The 22,734-nt window shown below is 55.1% G+C and overlaps 6 protein-coding genes across 6 annotated transcripts; 2 read left to right on the top strand and 4 right to left on the bottom strand.

Moving 5' to 3' along the window:
- Positions 1-154: 154 nt before the first annotated feature.
- CDEST_03517 (Putative glycoside hydrolase, family 32, glycosyl hydrolase family 32) lies at positions 155-3,362 on the bottom strand. The gene is made up of 2 exons (XM_062919676.1): positions 2,664-3,362; positions 155-2,027 (listed from the first exon to the last, which is right to left on the bottom strand). The coding sequence occupies exons 1-2, from the start codon at positions 2,932-2,934 to the stop codon at positions 457-459; spliced, it is 1,842 nt and encodes a 613-aa protein (XP_062775727.1). The 5' UTR covers positions 2,935-3,362; the 3' UTR covers positions 155-456.
- Positions 3,363-6,018: 2,656 nt separating this feature from the next.
- CDEST_03516 (uncharacterized protein) lies at positions 6,019-6,240 on the bottom strand (the record flags this gene model as incomplete). The annotated part of the gene is made up of 1 exon (XM_062919675.1): positions 6,019-6,240. One exon carries the CDS (start codon positions 6,238-6,240, stop codon positions 6,019-6,021), a length of 222 nt encoding a protein of 73 aa, XP_062775726.1.
- An 803-nt stretch (positions 6,241-7,043) lies between these two features.
- On the top strand, positions 7,044-9,288 carry CDEST_03515 (Putative Zinc finger C2H2-type). Its single transcript, XM_062919674.1, has 2 exons — positions 7,044-8,155; positions 8,311-9,288. Exons 1-2 carry the CDS (start codon positions 7,896-7,898, stop codon positions 8,579-8,581), a joined length of 531 nt encoding a protein of 176 aa, XP_062775725.1. The 5' UTR covers positions 7,044-7,895; the 3' UTR covers positions 8,582-9,288.
- An 886-nt stretch (positions 9,289-10,174) lies between these two features.
- On the bottom strand, positions 10,175-11,608 carry CDEST_03514 (Putative TauD/TfdA-like domain, taurine dioxygenase TauD-like superfamily; the record flags this gene model as incomplete). Its single annotated transcript, XM_062919673.1, has 4 exons — positions 10,175-10,332; positions 10,516-10,847; positions 10,917-11,313; positions 11,395-11,608. 4 exons carry the CDS (start codon positions 11,606-11,608, stop codon positions 10,175-10,177), a joined length of 1,101 nt encoding a protein of 366 aa, XP_062775724.1.
- Positions 11,609-11,965: 357 nt separating this feature from the next.
- On the bottom strand, positions 11,966-19,420 carry CDEST_03513 (Putative Acyl transferase domain superfamily, methyltransferase type 12, beta-ketoacyl synthase; the record flags this gene model as incomplete). The annotated part of the gene is made up of 4 exons (XM_062919672.1): positions 11,966-12,554; positions 12,659-15,145; positions 15,216-18,334; positions 18,389-19,420. The coding sequence occupies 4 exons, from the start codon at positions 19,418-19,420 to the stop codon at positions 11,966-11,968; spliced, it is 7,227 nt and encodes a 2,408-aa protein (XP_062775723.1).
- A 655-nt stretch (positions 19,421-20,075) lies between these two features.
- Positions 20,076-22,081, top strand: CDEST_03512 (Putative cytochrome P450; the record flags this gene model as incomplete). The annotated part of the gene is made up of 5 exons (XM_062919671.1): positions 20,076-20,135; positions 20,261-20,591; positions 20,673-20,902; positions 20,956-21,660; positions 21,737-22,081. The coding sequence occupies 5 exons, from the start codon at positions 20,076-20,078 to the stop codon at positions 22,079-22,081; spliced, it is 1,671 nt and encodes a 556-aa protein (XP_062775722.1).
- Between the last annotated feature and the right edge of the window lie 653 nt (positions 22,082-22,734).

Genomic DNA, 22,734 nt, shown 5'->3' with positions numbered 1-22,734 from the left:
GAATGCGATGGAAGAGATGATGGCGATCTGGTCCACGGGAGTCTCTGGATGCATCGGTCAAGCCCCTCTCAAGTCGACCTGCAGGACAGACAGTATTTACCCGGGGTACATCGAGACAATACACAATCGAGTCAAAAAAGTGCAAGAAATGATTCATGATTCGTACGGATGCGACCGAGTGATGCGGGGAGCTTTGTACTAATACCAAAGACGGTCCTGTCCATGCCCACGGGTCTCGTTTGTGCATTGTGCCTCGAGTCCTCCATAAATAAAGCAAATAAAACACCACCATCACCCCCCTTCGCCTTGGAACCACACTTTCTGACGCGCAAAGAGGGCTCTCGCGAGCTCCGTCCCGAATCGGGTACCGAAGGAAATCACCATCGCAAGAAAGACACCAGTACCGCCACGGGATGCACACAAGGGATCGTGTCGACGGGCCGGACAGGGGTCCTCTCACAGCTCCTCCGTGACCCAGTCGTCCTGCTTTGACTGCGAGACGTCCTTCTCCTCATACGTTCCCCAAGAGCTCTTGAGGGCGACGGCCTTGAAATCGAAGGTGATGCCCTGGTCTTTGGAGCCGGAGCCGCGAGTGAGGAGGATGCTGTCGAGGGGCTTATCGGTGAAGTAGAGCATCGTACCGGCCTCGACGCCGCCGTTGACGTAAACCTCGAGCACGGAGCGGTCGAGGATGCCGTGCAGGGTAAACTCGACGTTGGCATCGGAGCCCTCCTCGGAGGCGGCGGCGTCCAGGGCGCGGACGTCCGAGATGCCAAAGGTGCCGGAGCGGTCCCACGCTGTGCTGACGCGGCCGATGCTGAAGCTCGCCGAGGGCACGCCGTTGCCGGAGGCGCCGGCGAACTCGAACCCGAGCGTGACCTGCTCCGTGCCGCTCGACTGGGAGGCCTTGAAAGCCAGCTGGGCCGAGGCGGTCGAGCCCTCCTGGAGCAGGGACTTGGCCATGCGGACGGTCAGGGTCCACTCGACGGCCGGGTTGAATTCGCGGAGGACGGCGCTACTGCCCTCGATGCCCGAGACGTCTTTCTCCTCGATGATGGGGTTCCAGCCGGGCGTCGTGCTCGCGAGCTTGGACAGGTCGCCGGCCGGCGCCGACACGAGCCGGTTGGTGTCGGCGTCGAGCCAGTGACGGCGCACACCACCCATGCAGTGACGCCAACCCTCCTGGTCGGTCGGCGTGCAGCACCCGTACCGGGACGCGTCGACGGCCCAGGTGATGGAGTATGCGTCTTCCTTGGCGTCGTTGAGGTTCTGGGAGTGAAAGAAGGCGGTGGCGTACTTGTCGGGGCCAAAGTCAAAGTCGTGCAGGGTGAAGCTCTCCTGGCGTGGGGAGTGAAGCACCCCGCCCGCGGTGCGGCCGGAGGACGGCGCGTCGGGCGTGAAGGACTTGCCGTCCCATTCGCCGGTGAGGTACCGGACGGCGGCGCCGCCGCCGGGGGCACCGCCTCCCAGGCTGAGGGTCAGGACCCATTTGGCGCTGACGACGGTGCCGGACTTGTCCTTCCGGGGGATCTGGAGAAACTGGGGGCACTCGATCAGGCCGATGTCGCGCTGCGGGTTCCACAGGGAGGACTGCTCCCACTTGACGAGGTCGGTCGAGGTGTAGAAGGCGACGTCGTGCTCCCGCGACAGAACCATGACCCATGTCTTGGTCTCGTGGTGGAAAGAGATCTTGGGGTCGCGGAAGCCGTGCCGGTCGAGCGAGATGATGGGGTTTTTCTCGTACTGGTTGAAGGTCTTGCCGCCGTCGTAGGACCACGCCAAGTGCTGGGATTCCTGGTCGGGCTCCCACGAAGTGTAGTAGGCGATGATGTTGTCCTTGCCGCTGGTCTTGTCGGAGGGGAAGAAGCCCGACGAGTTGTTCCGGTCGACGACGACGCTCCCCGACCAGATGGAGCCGTCGCGCGCGGTGGCGGGGATGGCGACAGGGTGATCGACCCAGTTGTAAAAGTCGGTGGCCGTCGTGTGGCCCCAATGCTTCACGCCGGCCCCGGCGACGTTGTCGGCGTCTACAACAGATGGATGTCAGTCAAACGGAGAGGATTTTCTTTTTTTCACCGGTCACGCTGGAAATCATTTGGCTGCGCCAAGCCCTGTAGACATGGGGCTTCATCAAGGCAGTGACATACGAAACGCCAGATAAGAGCGCATCGCAGAAGCGCATCGAGGGGCCAGATGCCCGATCGTGCTGATTGATGGGTGGATGGATGTACGGGATGGAACGCATCGTCTCGTTTTTTTTCTCCCGCCCGAAAATGCGGGGGGTGGGACTGCAACGCTCATCATCATCATCGCGCATGTGATGTTTCCGTCTTTGGCAGAGTCGCAACCCTCACGACTAGCAGGAAACCTAGCACGTGTGCAGGCGGGCAGATCCAATGGGAAGGACGGAAGCACGCCCTGTTTGACGCTGCACTGGCAAACGTGACGGAGGGGAACCGCCGTCCCGGATCATGCGCATCGCCATCGTTACACAACTCATTCAAAAACGGACCCGGGTTGGGGGAAGGGAGGGATGGGCGGAACTTCTGGGACAACATTGGCAGAAGATGAATCGTAGGGGGAGGGAGGGGAGGGGAGGCAAACAAGCATAAGGACCGGGACGAAACAATTGTAAACCATGGCCAGGAGATGGGAGATCTCACATTGGTAGTACATGTGCCACACGCCGTCGGAATCAACAAATAGGCCGTTTGGGTCGTTAAGCCATTCGGCGGGTGGTGAGAAATGGATCTGGGGTCGCCAGCGGCCGGACCGATCGGTTGCTTGTCTCGCCATGTGTGCTGCCGGCTCTGAGCGCCTGAGGTCTGGTCGTGAAGGCGCCCGTACTTGGTCGGAAAAGAAGTTTGGGAGAGCGGATGTCGGTGCTGCGAGCAGTGACGACAGGAGCGAGGTGTAGAAAAGATGCTGTCTCATGGCTAGGAGAGTCTGGCTCCCCGATCCTTATGAGAGGAGAGGAACCAGTGTCGAACTCTCGGCTAAACGGTGTGCGGCGGCGGCGGGTACCGGGGGACGCTGTCCGTGATCGACAGACTTCGGATGGGGTGAGTAGCGAAGCGTGTCAGCGTAAAGGTAGAGTGACTTCAGGACGAAGCTTGTATAAATCAAGTTTGAAGCGTGGGAGGAGGGGGAACTCAGGGGAGGCGTAGTTGGTTCAGCTGGGAATACACCAAGAAGAGAGGAAGAGATGGAAAGAGGTGTATGGAGAGAGAGAGAGAGAAATAGAGAGGGTTTGTTTGGGTAAGACAATAAAGATTGGGATGTTGGTCCACTGCCAAGCCAAGAGAGTGCGGGAAACGGACGACGGACTTGCAAGTGAGTGAGAGGATAGCGGGTATTTAAATCACGAAGAGTCAAGAAGAAGGTGAATCAACCTCGGGACTATCTCCCAAAGACATGCCGCCGTCGCTGCAACTGGTAGAGTAGAGCAAGCAAGTAGACAGAATAAGGGGGGGGGGGGGGGGGGGGGTGGCGGTTGTGGTGTGGGAACGGCAACGGCAACGGCGCGCGAGTAGTGAGTGAGTGGGCGGCGGCGGCGGTGATACTGACATTGACTGCCACTGAGGCCGGCCCAGGTCCATCAGTGGCAGCAACGAGCGGTATCCATCCATCCGTCCACAGACAAACCAAGCAAGGCCTTGAACATGATGTCGGCAGGGTCATCATACGCCAAGGACGCAAAAGGGGGGGGCCATCGCACACCACGCGTCCAAGACAGGTCTCATGACTCTCTTGTCCGGCTGGCAGGTGGCTGGCTCTCGTGGCCTCCCTTGCTGCGCGCTCGCAACCGGGCTTTACACTCCACCTCCACCCCGCGCCATGGGGGTTAATTACTGTGTGGGCCCTTTTTTCTCCAACTTCCTGAATGTTGGGGTAGGTAGCGGAGACGGGCGACGGCGAAGTGCACCTTGCAACTTGAGGTAAGCCTTCCTCGGCCAGTCGACAATGAAGAAACGCCCGTCCACAAAAGGAATCGTCAGCCAGTCGATGACCCCAGGCCCTCCCTCGCCGCTTTCTCCGATTTCCCATGGCTCGGTTGGGTTGGCCGGGATTTGCGTTTCTTGCATAACATTTCTGACAAGGCGTTCTGATGGCTCGGACCACGGGGGCGATGCAAAGCGATGCGATGTTCTGCAGCGACAACCCACAATCAATCCACAATCCACAATCCAGGATGGAACCAATTTTCTGGGGAGCGGGTGCGGGGTTTCGCCGTTGACGGGGATAATGCTCGGGGTCTGTCTCCTCTGATGGAATATGGGGAACTGTAGTAACAGTAACAACATGTTGAGGCAGATCAACAAATGCGCATGTGGGCGACTCTGCCTGGGTCAGGATTGGCTTCGGAGGTAAGGTTGTCTCTTGTCTTCTTGCAGCCAACCTACTTCGGTGACCTACAGTACCACCTAACTTAATTGCTGGGGCAAGTGACTAGCTGGGTTGGATTGAGACGGAAGAGGACGAGAACCTGGGGCGCGCTTGCCTTGGTTTCTGTCTTTGACTTCCCGCAGTTTGAGACACTGGCGGGACCGTAAAGAGTGGGGCCCATGGGTTCTTTGGCAAATGTTCTGGAAGGTGTGCCCCTCACTCGCCCTCCTCCTCCTCCTTCCCTTCGCCTCATAAACAAAGGCGGAAACAACGGCCGCGGAAACTGCCGCCTCTCATCAGCTGGCCACGGCCCGGGCATGCATGCTTTACACAACAAGAACGTCTTCCCTTTTTCCTCAGCCGCTTACTACCTCATGTATAACATTGCACAAATGTTTCCCACGGACGCCAAGACGGGCCGGGAGGTGAACAGAGTCGTTGTTTTCTGGGTTGTTTCCAGGCCTGCCGAAGATGGCAAGTCCAACAACACCGACAATATCGACCGACAGCTACCCACGGACCTGCCGGTCCTGCCTGGCCTTGCTCGAGCGACAGACCGCCAGCCATATGGCCGGCGTGTTCGGGTGCGCATCATGTCACATCTCAACTTCTCTCGACTGGCGGGGTAGCAGCCAGCTCAAATTTTCTACATCACCTGCCGTAGGGATTGCAACGGCGTGCGGGACAGCGAAATCCGGGGTCCGAGACACGGATCGGCGCCGAGTCAGAGACATGGCGGCCACGTGCTGCCGGCCCTAACCGCAGTTTGCTCTCTTTCATCTTATATGAGATCATCCGGGCCGTGATGCCCAAGTCACCGGTCCTTGGCACTTGTCTTGAGGTTACTTCCTCAGATGTGCCGCGAGTCTACTCCAGGCCACGAGACAATGGCGATCTTTATTCCAGCTTTTCTGTATCTTGCCATCAGAGCCCCCCTCCGAGCCTCGCGGCGTTGGGTGACGAACTTGTGCATCCTGCATCGGCATCGCGCGCATCGCCACGAGACGCCGGCACTTGAGTCGGGGCCGGTACGACGTCCAGCCTAGGCTAGCATCACCGTTGGAGGCCAACGGCGGCTCGAGATACCATGTTCTTGCCGGCCCAACGTTGCTATTCAACCTAGTTGCTAGGGTCACCGATATGATATGCCTTCTTCAAGGTTGCACCGAGGATTCGGGCTTTTTGCGAGATTGTCTTCTCCTGTCGTCGGGATAGCAACACAGTCGTCCTCGACGACGCACATCATGTCATGTTACTCCCCATACTCCACACAGTCTTCGTCGTCCTCGCATGACAGCCCTCCTCTTCAGCAACATCTGACTCGTCATCCTTTACAACGAACGCAAAGGGGCACGAGAATGCACATGGCCTTGAAGTCTCTGCGCGGAATGACGCGTACATGAGAGACGACGCTTTCTCCGGCACGCCACATGTGCCATACGGTGGCCCATCTCGCATATCGCCATCGCGGCTGCCGCAACTACTTTTTGGACTGTTACGATCTTCTGAGGCCTCGCCTCTGGCGCGCTTTCGGCTTTCCTTATTTGGAACTTCTCCGGCCTGCGCGGCTGTTGATGGTCATCCTCTACCACGGGCCATGATAGGCACTACTGCAGGTGCCGGATCGGATGCTTAGTCTGACGACGGGGTCCTCAGGATGCGCACTATCGATGGGCCCGGCGTCGAAGCGGCATGGTTTGCTCCCCACTCGACCGGGCCTGGACTCGTCTTGGTGAAGTGACTCAGGGGAAAAAACAGCACTGCAACTCCGCGTTCGGCGCCAGTGAAGTTGGACTGTTGGAGGATGCTGGACCAGCTTATGCTGACGAGGTGCAGGTATTTTGTCACGAGCATCGTCGATGCTGCCACAACCTCAGATGGGTTCGTATTCGTCGGAAGCTAAGGAATTTCCATGCCCAGAATGTGTGACGAGGGAAAAGGTGGAGAGGAGCCTTTTCTGCCAAGAAGTCATCGGCGGATGATGACCGCCCAGAAAGATAAGTACATAGGTATCGGATGAGCTTGATTCATGCCAGGCACCAGGCAGAGGGCGCGATCAATGATTGTCTATACCTGACAAGGCTGAATACATTCGAAGTTGTTGCTAACAGTAGCCGTTTTGGAAACAGAGGTGTTGTCGGGCAGCAACCCGACCATATGGTCGAGATAGACACTCGGTTTCGTTGTTGAGGGACTGTCGTTTTCGATACTACACGGGGTATATCCACGTCTTTTACCGAAACTCTGGCGTTTCCGCCCCGCTCTTGGCCTCTCTTGTACTTCCGCCCGCCATCAACGTTTTGAGATTGCTTCTTCCTGCGGCTCGTCGAAGGTCTGGGTCCCGTGCCCACCGGTAGGTCTTGGTGTGATGACAATGACAATGGAAACGGGGGCGCTGGGCGAATGACGGAGCAGCAACCCAAGAGTTGAGCGGAGCCCAACGCATAGGTGCTGGGCACTCATGCAGCTTGCCCGGATCGTTGAACGTCGAGCCCCGGTTTCGAAGCCCTCGAATGACATGCAATTGGTCCTTCGTTGCTCCCGCCATCACCCACCCTGCATTATCGGACCAATGCTAGCGGTGCTAGCCTCTGGTTTTTGAGGCCCTCCCCCCCCCCCCCCCCCTCCAAGATGCACCGCCCCGCCAGATCCAGCACGTCGAATCTGCTTTCAACTTTACTTAAGTAACGCTGCGGCCCGGCTCCTTGTCCGTGAGGCCTTGACTCTCTCCGCTTTCCCCCACGTCAAATAACCCGACCCGGACAACTCAGATCAACCCCGCGCCGAACATCAGCCTCAACCGGAGAAGCTTGTCTACTTCCAGCATACATACCGCATCCAACTTTGTCGAATAACCTGGCCGGTTATCCCAACTTGCTACTACTACTACTACTACTACCACTACTACCCCTGGACCTGTCAATCGCAATCCCCAAACGACCTCTCCGAATAACCAACTAAACTCCTTGAGCAGTCTGCTCCAGGACCACCTTCCCAGCCTCACATACCTTGTCGGAATGGCCCGATAGCATCCCTACGCTTCAACCTCGTACCGCCTGTTGCAGAAACACCATTACCTCTTTGGTAAACTCCCGGAGAATCATCGTCCATTCTGAGAGCCGCATGCGGGGAATTTCCCCGCCTACTCTTTGACTCGGTCAAAGCACCCTTATCGCCAGGGCTCGCTGTTGCCTCTGCGATTATCACCAGCCCTTTCCACCGCCATAATACATACGTTGCGCTCTTCCTAACGGGCGTTCCCCTCCCCTCCCCTCCCCTGATCATCGAATCAGGCTCTCAATCGTTCCCGGAAACCCCTTCATTTCACCAAGGTGGCGTTTTACCTAGACACCAGTATACAACCCAACCTCGTTGATTCTTGTTATTGCGTGTTGCTCGGAAACACCATCTGTTACTGCGAATACTACTCCGACACCACGGCTGCTTCTCTCCAGCTCGACTCCGTCGACGACCCACCTCCAATCGGCTTGCCGTCATGGAGATCACCTATGGCACTTGGTGTCATGGCGTGTCCACTAGACACCCCCTCCTATTCTTCGGAAACCATGAGTCCGACTCTAAGCCCCTTAAACCCCGGGAACGAGAATGAAAGCGACAAGGCCAGCGACAGCGGCTTCAGCAACGGCGTCGAGACCCCTGCCGCCGCCGCCGCCGCCGCCGCCACCGTCGGTCTCGATATATCGCGCCTGTGTTTCGAATGCCGCTGGCAGAACTGCGGCAAGGTCTTCCGCAGACCGAGTGATCTGACGTAATTCTCACTTCACTTTTCCCCCTTTGCGTCTCACTGTACTTTCTTTTCCAAAGAGAGAGGCTGAAATACTGCCTCGACTTTGCACATCTTTTCCGCACCTAGTTGAGAACGATCGACTGACTCTTGAACTCTCCCTTTCCCCCGTTTTTCAGCAAACATGAAAGATACCACATCAAGGAGTACCTATGCGACGAGACCGGCTGCGACAAGGCCTTCGCCACCATGAAGGACCTCAAACGGCACAAGAAGACGCACGAGACCCTCGACGGCGACAGCTCCGGCTACCGCTGCCGCGTGCCGGGATGCCGGAAGGCAAAGACCGGGCACGTGTACAACCGCCGCGACAACTTCGTCCGCCATCTCCGGACCAAGCATGTGGGGATGGACTTTGACGTCAGGGAAGAATATGATATGACGTACTGAGACGTACGGACTCACCCCCAGGGTTTTTTCGATTTCCGACTGCGGTCCTCCATCGCCCACTTCTCGCCGTGTCGCCATGGTTGAGACCCTACGACAGCCCAACGCACATGATGATGCGCCGGGCGGGGGGTTGCGAAATGAGAGGGATGGTGGCGAATTCTAATGGGTTTTTCTTTTCTTCCGCGGTCACGCCCCACAACCCAGCAACACATTATTCACTTTTTCTTTTTCCATTCGGAACGGTTGCTCCTGCGCAGGCAGTCGAGCGGTCTTGGGTTCGGTTCGGGTTACCTCTCTGGGCCAAACGGGAAATTATAGACTTGGGATGGTTATACCTGTTTTTTTTTTTGTTTTTTTTTGCTTTCCTCTTTCTGTTTCTCAGTGATGCAAGCCGTGTTCCTTGGCTAGCCGGTGGTTTGCTCTTCTTCCTCTTCCTCCTTCTTCTGCGCTTCCTTTGTCTTTTCTGGACACCATTGATACCTGATTCTAACGATACATGAACGACTTATGAGTCGACGGCTTTTGGATACCAAATATGAGAGGGTGGGCTTTGAGGGGGTTTGAGCCAACACCGTGTGTGTGTTTTTGTTAGCAGGAAACGTAATGGTACAGAAAAGTCTGTCTAATTTAAGGTGTTTCGTATGTGTAGCTCCAAGATGGGCCTCCTTCCATACCGCGGTCGACGTGATGTTGGAACTGAATCCCAGGGGTTCAACGAGACCGGCTGCTTGGTACGCGATGATGATGCTGAGTGATTCCTGCTTGGGAGACTCCCTCCAGCCACGAACCGATCCGGGCCCGAGACCTGGCATCGACAAGTTCGGGTGTGTCTCAATCGCTGCCAAGGTCAGCTCTACCAGACATCACGAAGCCGACAAAACCCAGCAAGGTTTGCATTGTGAGCGAATGAAAGGTGCTGTCAGTCGAGTTTCAACAAACGTAAGTCTACCATCAGACCGTTCGGTCCCCTTACAATTTTGAGCAGGCAAAAGTACCTCCTTTTCTTTTGTTCAATAATGTGTGTTGCCTCCAATAGCCAGCCTGCGAACCCGGATTACCATGAGTGTGACCTGGACAAGTACAACATGGTAAAATCGAACCAAGACGATCTCTGTGGCTCCAAATCCTCATCGAAAACGACGACGCGGCGTGTTGAGGGATGCATCAGCCGGCACTCGCTCGCTCTCAGTAGAGCGTAGGCAGCGAAGATTTCTTTGCAAGTCGATTGGTATCTGAGTCGGGCCGTTGCCTCGCCCAGAGACGAGTGCATCAGAAGGTTGATACAGACAGATGCAAATGCAAATGCTCTTGCAGGGCCGTCACCGCGTTTTCGGTCCATTCTTCACTAGCGACGTAAGAGAGCGGGCTGCGGAAGGCATCCGGTAACCCCATCCTCTTCATTGCCCCTTGCAGGAAGAACGAAGCGGCACGCCGGCGTTTCGTTGCCGGCCTCGAGCATCTCCAGCTTCACGCGGATAGACCGGGGTTTGTCACTGCCCGGAGTTCTTCACACTAACGCAACCAAATTTTCAAGCCAGTTTGTACACGGTTGGCCTTCCAACACCTTATTTCTTTTATAGGCTGATCCGACATCTATGGTCCGTTGGCAGCCAGATCTTCCCTTCTAGACTTACTCTTGGGGTCGAGGTAAGGCTTTTCGCCGACTCCAGAGCCCCGACATCCGTGCCTGTCACCCATCTGCCAGAAATCGTAGGTGGCGGAGTGGTAGAAGCTCCGATTATCCCAGATGGCTGTGAATGTTTGACATTAGCTTCACGTCTTAGGGAAAACCTGACAAAGACCATAAAGCTGGTCACATGCCGACCATACATGCAACGAATCCCATAGGAAACCGTTGAGGGATAGGGTAAATAAAGAAAAACGAGTAGGTGTGGTGCAGGGGTAGGGCAACAAGGCTAGGAGGAAGAACTCACCAAAGTCATTAGGGTCCTTCCAGTTAAATCGCACTTGGATGGTGTGATTCTTGAAGATCAAGTCGTGGAACCAGTCAACGAGCATCTTGCTCTCTTCGCTGGTGACGCGGTTGATGTGCTTGACCATGCCGCCAATCGCGAAGACGCTCTTCCATCCCGTGACAGGATTCGTTCGCACGACGGGATGCACGGCCTTGATCACATCACCAACGTTCTCGGGGTTGCCCCGCTCTTTGGAATAGAGAGTGACGCCCGCGGCGTCACACATCTGCTTGAGACCGGGCGGCTCAAACGTCACTGTAAGAGTCTCGAGAAACTTTTGATACGGCTCGCTTCGTCCGCGTCAGCCCCAGAACAGAAAGAAAGGGGGGGGAAAGAGAGAAAACTGGACCAAAACACACCTAATCTTGTCGTAGAGCTCATATCCATTTGCCCACAAAGTGTCGCCTCCCGTAGGAGGTATGGTCGTGAGCCGCAAACACGAGTAGTCTGCCGGCACAGGCTCGAAGCAGGCGTCGCTGTGCCACTCGGCCGTGTTCTGCTTCTTTGGGCACAAGGCGTCGGCGGCCAAGTCGCTGCTCTTGATCAAGGGTTCCGGTTTCTGCTGCTTTTGGTGGATGTAGCTGACCACGTGGTCGTCCCCTTGGTCGTCACGCTCAGCGTTGAAAAAGGGGTGGATGTGAAGACCGGAAGCCGCAGGCCGACAAGTGAGCTCGCCAAGTCTGGTAAGCAGCTCCTTTTGCAACTCGGGTGTAAGGTCGTCTTGTTTGCGGAAGAAGACCACGCCGCGCTGGGAGACTGGTTGCGGTTAGTAATGTTGTCGTACCCTTAGGAAGGCAGACTGTGGGAAATGGAGAGCTTGGAGGACAGCGGGCGTACCGGTGATGGCAAGATCTCGAATCAGGGCATCAGAGTTTGGCGCTCTCAACCAATCTACGATGTTCGCCTTGGGGAATTCGCGGCCAGTCAGGGGGGTAGGGTCGAACGATTCGAAGTCATTCAGGGCTCCGGAAAGCTTTAGAGGTTTTGTTGAGGGAGTAACGCCAACACTCCTGGCCACAGGCACGTCAACTTCGATGCTTCCGGGGGCCATTGTGAGATCGTTGATTCTTAGTCAGTGCGCTGGGATCAGTCTCGCAAGAAGGGTTTCGAAAGACACCTTGAAACTAGTGATGCGTGTGGCACGATCACTTTGCTAGTATCTTAGATTATATGGAATATATAACCGGTAAACGCACCGCATGGAAGACCACAAGACCAGTTGTAGAGTTTGGCGTCATGATTGAAGACTGCATGTCGAAAGCTAACCAAGCAAGGCGCGCTGAGCACTTACTGGAGCCGAAAAAGTCGGGAATCCGTTGACGCGGGCCGACTGAGCTGGGATCCTCCAGCTGAGCACGAGACTCGGAGTAGTCTACGGTCCCATCAGTTACCGACTCGACGAAGGTTACTAGAACGTCCGAACCGATCGTGGTGGCTGTCGGTCGGTACGTTGAATGATTCGTTTTTCACTAGGGTCGGGGTCGTCATTGAGACCATTGCCAGGGCGACTGGCGAGCACCGCCTCTCCGAAGCAGTTGTGGAAGTCCTTCTCCGAGATCCACGTCGCACCGACGCTCCAAAGGTTGTCCAGAATGGCGCGGGTCAGGTTCCGAGCCATGTAACCGACGCCCATGATGGCGCCAATATGCATGACCGAGGCAGGGAGCCCACGAGCTCTTCTGTTGTTGGCCAGTGCAGTCATGAACATGTTGGCAGCGCTGTAGTTGGATTGAGCCCGGTTGCCAGTCACGGCGGCAATGGAGGAGAAGAACACGAAGAAGTCCAGGTCAAACTCGGACTGGTCACCGAATATCGAATCGAGGTATATGCTGCCCTTCATCTTAGTGTGAAGCGTCTGCGTCATGTTTTCCAGAGGCATGTCGAGGAAAAGCTTGTCGCGAAGAACCATGGCGCCGTTGGCAATGCCGGCAATCGGAGGCATCGTTTTCCGGATGTCATCGACCACATCACGGAGCGCCTCCTCATCGGTGATGTCACTAGAGGGAAATAGTTAGTTGTTTTTAGTTTCGTTACGGCGCATGAAGTTTGAGGGTCTCTGAACAGTAGTTCGTTGAAAACATTGAGGGGGGGGGGGTCTTACTTGGCAAAGACCCTGATCGAAACTCCCGCTTTCACCTTGGCCGAAAGCCATACAGCATCGACGTTCGGGTTACGACTTGTCATGACAATATGACGAGCACCACGAGCCGCCATCCAGTCACAGAGTGATTGACCAAGATCACTCGTCAGTCCAAAGAGAACGTAGGTGCGGTCTGGCTTGAAAGAAACGTAGGCATCCAGCGGAGGCACCATCGCAGGCACAACCGAAGTTGAACCAGATCGCCAGTCGATGACCAGCGAGAGCCCATTTTCTAGGTCTTGAGATAGGTCGAGCTCTTGGAGAGTCTTTGTTTGGACGTCAGCCCTTTCGGCGAGTTTGGAGTTGATGCCAGTGACAGCAGCCGAGAGTACCGCGGCCGGGGCGGATGAATGAGCAGGCTTGCGATGAATGGCTTCGCGAAGGTCCAGCTGCCAACAACCTCTGGGAAGAGCGTTTCGAAGAGATGCCGGCAAGTTAGAGTTTCGGGTTCCGGGAAGACAATCGACAAAGACGTCCAAATCTGACGGCAGTTGGGATCGTACCACCCGAGCGGGCGTATTTGCTTCTATCAGGACCCAAGCACAGCTTGTTGACGGAGCTGGATTTCTCGCGGGAGAGGAAGAACAGGTGACGACAATGTTCTTTTCCAAGGCTCTTGGGAGGATAGACTGGACCAGGCTGGGGCTTGGCTCATGGAGAAGGACGGAAGAGCGCTGAGGGATGGCATCGACGATACTGGCGGCTTGGAGGTCGACAACCAACGACGACAAGTAAACCTCCCAGTCTTCCTTTCGAGCGTGGAAGGGAAGCTCCGCTGTCACGTCGCTTTCCGTTAGAATCGAGCCGTTAGCCTTTGAAAAGGTGACGTGCGGAACGTGAGTTTTCGGGTTTTCCGCGATAGCGGCGTACAGCCCGCCGTAGCTCGGGACAGCTGAAGAGAAGAATACATCGAGCGGGTCACCAGCGTTTGCTCGGCCGAACGAGCCAGGCCGCGCTTCTGGTGACTGGACGAACCTCCAGGAAGATCCGGAACGACAAAGGTAGACAGGAACGTCCTTGACGTCAGTGTTCTGTGCGACTACTTTTCTCGACGCGTTGTATCTCAGGTTCATCTGGTCGTCGTACGCGATGCGAGGAACCTTGAGCACGTCGTCTTCCAGGACCAACTCGTACTCGCGCGCCCACAATATGGGAGTGTCTTCAGACTCGTACTGCGCGAGAGCCTTCCAACGAAGGAAGCTCTCGGCGACGAACCGGGGTGCTCCGGCGCTGAAAGGGTCGTCCATGTCCAGGAACTGTAGCCGGAGTCCAGGCATTTCGTGGATGAGCACGCGGCCCAAGCCGACACTCATATTCATCTTCGGAGACTGCTCCCGGCAGCCACTGGTAACCCATAGTAGACAATGCGGACGCTCGAGGAGCTTCTTGAGACCGGCCAAGGACGCTTCCGTGAGGTCCTCTAGAGCAGCTTTGTCGAGGTCGGCAAAGTTGATGACGACGCATCTTGGCCCAAGCACATCTGATTTGTTCAGATCCTCAAGGCAGCGGATCCTGATGATCCCCGAGCCAGCGAACCACGGTGCTAGAATACGGCTAACCTGGCCCAGGAGGCTGCATGATTGCATGGTCTGGCCTCCGACAAGAACGAGTTGTTGCTGTTGGCTCTCCTCGTTGTCTGCCTCGGCTGAAGGAGCAAGCGTCGATGGTTGATGATGCAGAGGCTGGCGTAGGAACGAGATGCGGTCATCGATGGCCTGAGACAAGATGATCAACGATGGCCAGGCCAGAGGCTCAAACTCTGGAGTAACGGCGTCGATTCCTGAGAAACCCGTCCTGACGAGTCTTTGATGCCATTCGGTGGTATCGATGGTCGCTGTGAGCGGCCTTCCATCGTCATGGCCACGCCACCAGCCGGGCAGAGCCGAGAATGGGAATCGGACTCGGAACACGTCGGCGCAAGTCACTTCGGCAATCAGGAGGTATCCTCCGGGCTTGAGGAGCCGTCGTGCGTTGCGAAGAGTGTCATCGAGCTTGGCGGTTGCGTGCAGGATGTTGGACGCGATGAGAAGGTCGTAACCCCCTTCCTCGAATCCTTGCTCGACGACGTCCCTCTCGGCATCGAGTACCTTGAAGACCATCTTAGGTGACTTGAAGACATTCATCGCTGTGGGGAAGAAGCCGGCTGAGATGTCTGTAAAGGCGTACGAGGAGAATTGGTTGCCAATGTGCTTGAAGACGCTCTTGGTGGCGCCTCCTGTGCCGGCGCCCAACTCGAGCATCTTCATGTGGGGGTAACGTAGCGATAGCTGGACGGCAATGCGACCGAGCCAATCCATGGTGAGGTCAAGACCCAGGGCTCCAGCGTAGAACCTGTCCATGAAGTCGTCTTTGAACAAGATCTCGACCAAGTTAGTCTCGCCCCGGATGGACGCAGCCATGTTGATGCCGACTTTCTGCATCAGCTGGAGGTCGAGACTGTCCGGATACCTAAAAGATGGAATATCCAATCAGCCTGTGCTGAAATCAGATAGTCATTCAAGTCTAGTAGTAAACGTACCGATGGAAGATGTCCACAACATCGTTCCAAGTGTCGTGGATCCATTCCTTCTTAGCGTACGGCATGGTACCTCTGGCAACGCGTGACAAGATGTCGTTGCTGAAGTCGAAGAAGTATTGATGATGAAGCGCAATATTTTCCCGTGAAACAGGGTCGGAAAACTCCTCTTCGATGGTACGAAGGAAGTAGATGGCCACCCGTTCCAAATCCCAGGCCATCTCCAGCTCCTGGTCTGTAGGCAGACGGCTGCCAGATGCCTTGACTCCGTCGACTGTTACTGGCCAGTAGACAGTCTTGGAGTACAGCTGCCTGTAGGATGCGGCACCCTCGGGCGAGAACGGCACGACTTTAATGTTCTCAACCTGAATGAGGGTGGTGTTGTTGGCGGCGGCGAAAACCTCGACGTCTCCCGTGATCGACTCTGGAGTATGACGGAGTCTGGAGTCAAACCTCAACGGGGAAGCTGAAGTAGTTTGGGCCATCGCCGCTCTCCAGCTGGGCACATCGACCTTGACGCTCCGGAACTCGGTAGGGACGAAGACCTCAACTAGCCCCGCGTCTCGAGGCCAGCCCATGGCAAGAAAGATGGCTTGGAACGATGCGTCAAGGAAAGCCGGGTGCAAGAGGACAGAGGAACCATCCCAGCTTTCCTGCGGCACCTCCAGGCATCCAGTGCCGTAGTCCAGCTTGCGTTGCATTGTATTGAGAGCCCGGAACGGTCCGGTGTATCCATACCCAACCTCCTCCAAGAAGTCGTAAAAGTCGTTTGTGTCGACTTGGAGCAGATTCGGCTGCTCACCAAGCTCTCTGAAGGGCAAATATGCGGCAGAGGACTCCACAGAGTCTGTAGCAGACCCCAGCGTCAACTCAACAGAAGCCGTGGCGAGGAGAGTAAGATCTGAAGCGTCTCGGCGAAGCAATGCGTGGAACTCAAAGTCCGCAGTCACAACATCAGAAGCATCGGTGTTGATGTTGGACAGCGAAACCAGGGTCTCGACTTCGACGTCGTCCTCAAGCGTAAGCGCCCGACTGATCACCACCTTGCTGACTGCAAGGAGGCAAGGAGATCGACTTCCTGCCAGAGTCAGAGCTGCCTCCATTGCGGTGACGATATAGCCCGCCGCCGGGAACACAACTTGTCCTTGGAGAGTATGGCCCTTGATCCAAGGAACCTCGGAGACTCGCAACAGGTTACGCCATCGCAGCTCCTTGGCCACACCGTCTGATTTGGGTGTGCCGAGGAGCGGATGAGGCCGGACTGGGCGCGTGCGGTACGCTCGACTCAGCCGTGACTCGTGCCAGTAAACGCGATCGTGGTCCCAAGCATAAGATGGGAGGCCCTTCAAGAGTTGAGGAGACGAGGAACCCGGAGAAATGCGGCGATCGAGACCCTCGAGGTCGACAGATCCGGATCTAAGGTTTTGCCAGAGCACCCCGAGGCCTCGGGTGAAAGACCCGACGTCGTTCTGGTTCCGGGATAGCAGGCTGGTGTAGGGGAGAGAGGATGCTGTCTCGTTCAGTCCCTGCAGTGTCTCCAAGCAAGGCCCTTTGAGGGCCGGATGGGCCCCGACTTCGACCACGGCATCAAAAGGGCCTTGATGCTCCCACGCGTTCTGCACAGCATTGGCAAACAGAACCGGGAGGGCCATGTTGTCGCACCAATATCGCCCTGCCAGGTCCGGATCCCGCGGCTGCATCCTGGAATCGGCGCGCACGCTGGAGAGCCAGGCGCAGGAGTCATCGGCCTCCGGCGTCGGTCTGACATCGCAGTCCGTCATGGCCTGCAGGTAAGGCTCTACACAAGGACGCATGTGCTCCGAGTGGTAGGCTTTGTCCACCTTGAGGAGCCTGGCGAATTTGCCCTCGTCTTCGAGAATCAGACGGGCTTCCTCTATGGCGTCGGCGTCGCCGGAAAGGGTGATGCTCGACGGCGAGTTGACTGCGGCGATCCAGATGCGTCCCTTCAGAGTGTCGACGTTGCAAAACTCCTCGGCATCTTCGATCGTCGTGCCGATGGCCATCATCGCCCCCTTTTGCGGCCTGTTGTTCCCGGCCAGCGCGGTGGCTTGTCCGCGGTAGTATGCAATTCTGATTGCGCTGGCCGCCGTGATGAAGCCCGCGGCGTATGCTGCACCGATCTCTCCGGAAGAATGACCCACGACGGCTTTGAACCGAATGCCCGCGTCTCGTAGCAGGTCCACCAGAACAACCTGAACGGCGGTACAAAGTGGCTGCGAGAAAGCGGCCAGATGAACACGAGATCGGCCTTGGTCGGCTTCAAGTTCATCGACAATGGACCACTGTGGCCGGTCGTTGTGTGGTAAAGTTGCCAAGGACCGATCCATCTCCAGAAGGATAGAACGGACTCGGGGGAAGCTGGTGATGAGTTCTTTTCCCATGGTCGCCCATTGGGCTCCTTGACCTGTGAAGACGCCCAAGATGCGGCTTTGGCCCGCGCCGCCAGAGTAGCGCGTGCTATGTAGCCCGTCTGGGCTGGCTTTAGCCTTCTTCAACCACTCAGCCAACTTTGACACTAGGTCATCAACCGACTGAGCAGGAAAGGCAACTCGACAAGCCAGGACAGAGCGTCTCGAGAGGGTGAATGACAAGTCGCGAACGTTGGTGTTCGGGTTGTCCTCGAGGTAGGCAATGTACTGTTGGATCATAGCCCTCAGCGACGATTCCGAGGAGGCGGAAAACACAAACGGAGACAGCAAGTGGCCATTGGGATCGCCGTTTTCGAGGTGGCTGCTGTCATGCGGCGTGATCTTGCTGAAATTCTCAAGGATCACGTGGGCGTTGGTGCCTCCGAAACCGAAGCTGTTGATGCTTACTCGGCGAGGAGCACCCAGTGCAAGCAGCGGCCAGCTTTTAACCTCTGTGGCGATCTCGAGGTTGGTATAGAACGGAGCAACAGCGGGGCTCAACTTGTCAAAGAGAAGATTGGGCGGGATTTCGCCATGTTGAACTGCCAGAGACGCCTTAAGGATGCCTGCTATACCAGCTGTGCCCTCCGTATGACCGATGACGGTTTTGATAGAGCCAACGTACAGCTTGTCAGAGGGGTCATCACTCCGATGATTTGGTCCAAAGAACGCCGTCGCAATAGCTTTGGCTTCCTAACTCAACTTGTCAGCAAACACAAGCGCAGTCTTTAGAGTACTCGGACTTACCCTAGGGTCGCCCGCACCAGTACCAGTTCCATGAGCTTCGAAGTACTGACAACGGTCGTCCACGTTCGTGGCATCCAGTCCTGACTTCGCATACGTTCTCCGAATCAACTCAGCCTGTGCCTCCGAGCTTGGGACGGTGATTCCCTCGGCTGTTCGGCCGTCTTGGTTGACGAGACACTCACGAATGACGCTCTCAATGTGGTCGCCATCGGCCAAGGCAGCCGACAAGGGCTTCAAGACCAACGCGGCCACGCCGTCGCCACGCGCGTATCCCTTGGCGTCTTCGTCCCACATGCGCGACCGGCTATCGTGGGAGAGCATCTTGAGCTTGCTCTCGCCGATGTACGGCTCCGGCGTCAGGATGATGTTGGCCCCAGCAACGACGGCTGCCGGAGCGTCTCCATTCCGCAATGTCATAACGGCGTTGTAAACGGCCACCAAACTAGATGAACATGCCGTATCGATGGTGGCCGACGGACCATGCCAGTCAAAGAAGTGGGATATGCGGTTCGACAGGATGCTACGCGCGGTTCCTACACCGGCGTAGGTGGGCAGGCTGTCCATGTCCCGCTGTAGATGGTCGTTGTAGTCGCACCACATCTGGCCGACGTAAACAGCCGTTTGCGAGCCAGCCATACCCTCCATGGGCAGGCCCGCCGACTCCAGGGCCTCGTAAACAGTTTCGAGAAGGATGCGGTGTTGAGGGTCAGTGGCGTGAGCTTCAACTGGCTTTATGTTGAAGAAGCCCGAATCAAAGACGCGCGGGTCCTCTTCAAGCAGGTATGACTGGGTAACGTTGCTGGTGCCATGGTGCGTGCCGTCGGGGTGATAGAAGCCCTCGGGGTTGAAGCGATCTTCAGGTATCGTCCGAAGGACATCCCGTGGTTGTCTTAACAAGTCCCATAGCTTGGATGGGCTGCTCGCGCCTCCTGGAAACCGGCAAGCAGAGCCCACAATGGCAATAGGCTCTTGTCCCGCAGCCTGAATTCTAGCTTGCCGTGAGGAAGTGAAGGGTGGATCAATTTGCTTCATTGTGGTTCACCTGATGGAAATTGATATCCCGACGTACTAGCAGCAATCGGAGAATTAGACCACTGAATACAAGACGAGGCGATGGGGTATAAAGTAATGGTTGCTCCCTATTGCGAGTAACAAAGGGTAAGTAGGTAACGCAAGGTTTTACATAAGTATTATTCCAAGGAAACGATTCTTCAACTACAATATCATCAGCAACAGCAACAGCAACAGCAACAACAACAACAAAAACAATAACACCATTTAGAATTACAGACCCTAGAAACTCTATCACGATTTCGGTGCCGGATCGTGTGAGTTTCTAGAACATCCCCGGTTTGGCCGTGACCTGATTCAGCTGAATCGGCATCACGGGCCTCACCGAACCCAAATGTCCGAACAGACCGAATCGAATAGGGCACTGCAGCTAAAATTACCGAACGAAATGCTGCACCTTTGAGCGTCCTACGCCAAGTTTCGCGTTGAGTGATCGCCGGAAGTCCTCTGGCAACTTCATACTTGCTTGTAGATTGGTTCAGTTTCGTCCGGGCTGCCAGATTCCTCCTATCTTAGCAGCCTGCACAGAATAGTGAGCGACCTTGATTTGTAAAGGCTGAATCAGTACGCTACACAAAGCTTTTGTTGGCTTTAATTACAGAGCTAGCAAGAAAACATGGCAATCATTACAGAGTTGTGGGACGCAGAGGATATATGGAAGTTGGCGGCGGTAACTGTAAGTTCTTTTTTTCTTTCTTTTTCTTCTTCTTTCTTTCTGACAGGCTTATGATACCGGTTTGCGAGTTGCAAGCTGCTCTCATCCGAAAACTAAGATGTTGTCCCAACTAACAGAGATCCAAGATCGTAATCTACAATGTTTACCGATCCGTGTATCTCTTGTATTTCCACCCATTGGCGCGTTTCCCAGGACCCAGGTTTGCCGCCGTGTCTGAGGTTTCCCACGTCTACAACTGGTACGTTTCACGACAAGAACTCCACGACGATTCATTGATGCATATCTCCTCCATAGGCTTACAGGAAGTTACCACAATCATATACATCGTCTCCATCAGACTTACGGTAAGTCAATTCGCTGTACAGCAAACTCCCTTGGCTGACAACCAATGTCTAGGGGACGTTGTTCGTGTGGCCCCCAATGAACTCAGCTTCAACGCCGCCCGAAGCCTGCAAGGTCGGACGATTTTCCTTCCAGCTGTATACTTGCGGCTAAATTAAGTGGTATCAGATATCTATGGTTACCCGTCCAAGACAGGGCATATGTTCCTCAAATCTTCATTTTATGCCGGTCCTAGTGGTTACAGCACGATAGTCATGGAGAGAGATCCAGCCAAGCACCGAGAAACGAAGAGGCTCATGGCTTATGGTTTTAGCTCCAAGGAGCTTCAGGCCCAGGAGCCAATCCTCAAGACAAATCTGGGCCTCTTGACTCATCAGATCGAAACCCAAGGCGGTTTTGACAAAAATGGCGTCTCTCTCAATAAGGTAACATCGCGGCCAACTAATATCACAGCCTAAAAACTCACTCTACGATACAGTTGTTGCAGGGCTTTGTGTTTGACACAATTGGAGAGCTTGCCCTGGGCGAGCCATTCGGAGCACTTGGCACAGGTTCGAGTCGCCCAATCATGAAAATCTCTAGGTTCTTTAGACCTCCGCAACTGACTCTTTTTTTCATAGGCAAACCTCACCCTTGGATTGAAACCATACACGGCGCCATCTATTTCATGAGCATCGTTCAAATCGCACCGCGCCTGCCGATCCTCTTGTTGGCTCTCCCTTTTGTCGCGCCGTGGAGCTCGATCGGTCAGTTCATCAGCTTCTTCAGGTACCAGAGCGCAATGACTCGCAAAAGGCTTTCTCGGCCATTGCACGACGACAAAAGAGACCTTTTCAGCTTTCTGCTGAAGGAGAAACCTGACAAGTTCTTGCAAGTTGCATCTGAGGCTTGGCTCGGGAACCAAGCGGGCGTCATGATCGCTGCAGGTTTCGACACATCAGCCGTAACAGCCGTTGCTGCATCATATTACCTCGCTAAAAACCCCGAGAAGATGAAGCGCCTCCGTGAAGAAGTATGCGAAAGATTCACCGACTCTTCCGAGATGGCCGGTACCGCGGTTCAGCAGCTGTCTTATCTGGCGGCATGCATCGAGGAGACCATGAGAATCATGCCTCCCATCACGTTTGGCTTACCTCGCGAAAGCCCCGGTGCCGAAGTTGACGGAAAATTCGTACCCAAAGGGGTATGTCGAATCAAGTCCCCGTCCTCAAAGCGACATTGCCTTCATTTGTTCTTGTATATCTAACGCAGTCCATTAGACCGTTGTTTCTACGAGTGGCTGGAGCATCACACGCCGTCACGAATATTTCTTTGACCCGGAAGCCTTCCACCCCGAGAGGTGGTTGCCGCCTTCTCACAAATATTATGATCCTCTGTTCTGCAACGATCTCAAGGAAGCATCACAACCGTTCTCACTAGGCCCTCGTGTTTGCTTGGGTATAAACCTGGCTTATGTGGAACTGAAGCTTTTATTGGCTCGTCTTGTTTGGGAATACAAGTGGCACTTGGTCAATAAGGGCAGTTTTGACTGGGATAAAGACCGCAAGTTTCAAGCTCTGTGGGTGCTCCCTCAAGTTCGGGTGAGATATGAGCGCGCTGGATAGTATATCAGAGAGGGATGTAGTGGTTTTTTTCTTCTTTTTTTCTTCTTTTTTTCTTCTTGCTTTTTTTACTACGGTTTCTATATGTACGGTGCACCTTTCTATTCCTCCTTTTAAAGCATAACAATTATAGCCTCTAAAGTGATATACTAATTCCCTCGGAATGGGGTGATTTCGCCTTTAGAAGCCAGTAGAAACAAAGGACTATACGATCGATCCGCTTGGTTTCGCGATTTTCCCGTTCGTGGATAAGGTCCAGCCCAACGGCTGCGTGAGGATGGGAGCATCAGCAGACTCATCCTTGATTTTACACTTTTGCCATCATCTCCAAGAGGACTTTCTCAACCAACTGGGATCTAACCTGGTTTCGTTAAGTGATTTGGCTATCTTAGAATTAGAGCGTCTATTTTTGAACAAATTGAACACCGGTGGATGCGTGCGCTAAAGTAGGGTATCCCTTTAGCTCATTGCCCTACAAGCAGCTTGCTGGCGCTGTGTGCCGTGAAGGAGTTTGGTAGGTTAGGTCATTCTAGTATATTAGCTTCTAGCAAGTTAGTAAAGTTGTCTCAAATAACAAGTCTGAACCCTGGTTTTACATATATATAGGCCCCACAGTCTTTCACACGCTGCCTGTAGGTGCTTAGCTCAATATGCAC

The sequence above is a fragment of the Colletotrichum destructivum genome, chromosome 2 (genome assembly GCF_034447905.1).
Source record: "Colletotrichum destructivum chromosome 2, complete sequence".
Classification (NCBI taxonomy): domain Eukaryota; kingdom Fungi; phylum Ascomycota; class Sordariomycetes; order Glomerellales; family Glomerellaceae; genus Colletotrichum; species Colletotrichum destructivum.
Note: the sequence above shows the minus strand (reverse complement) of the source record. Positions and strands in the feature narration are given on the sequence as shown.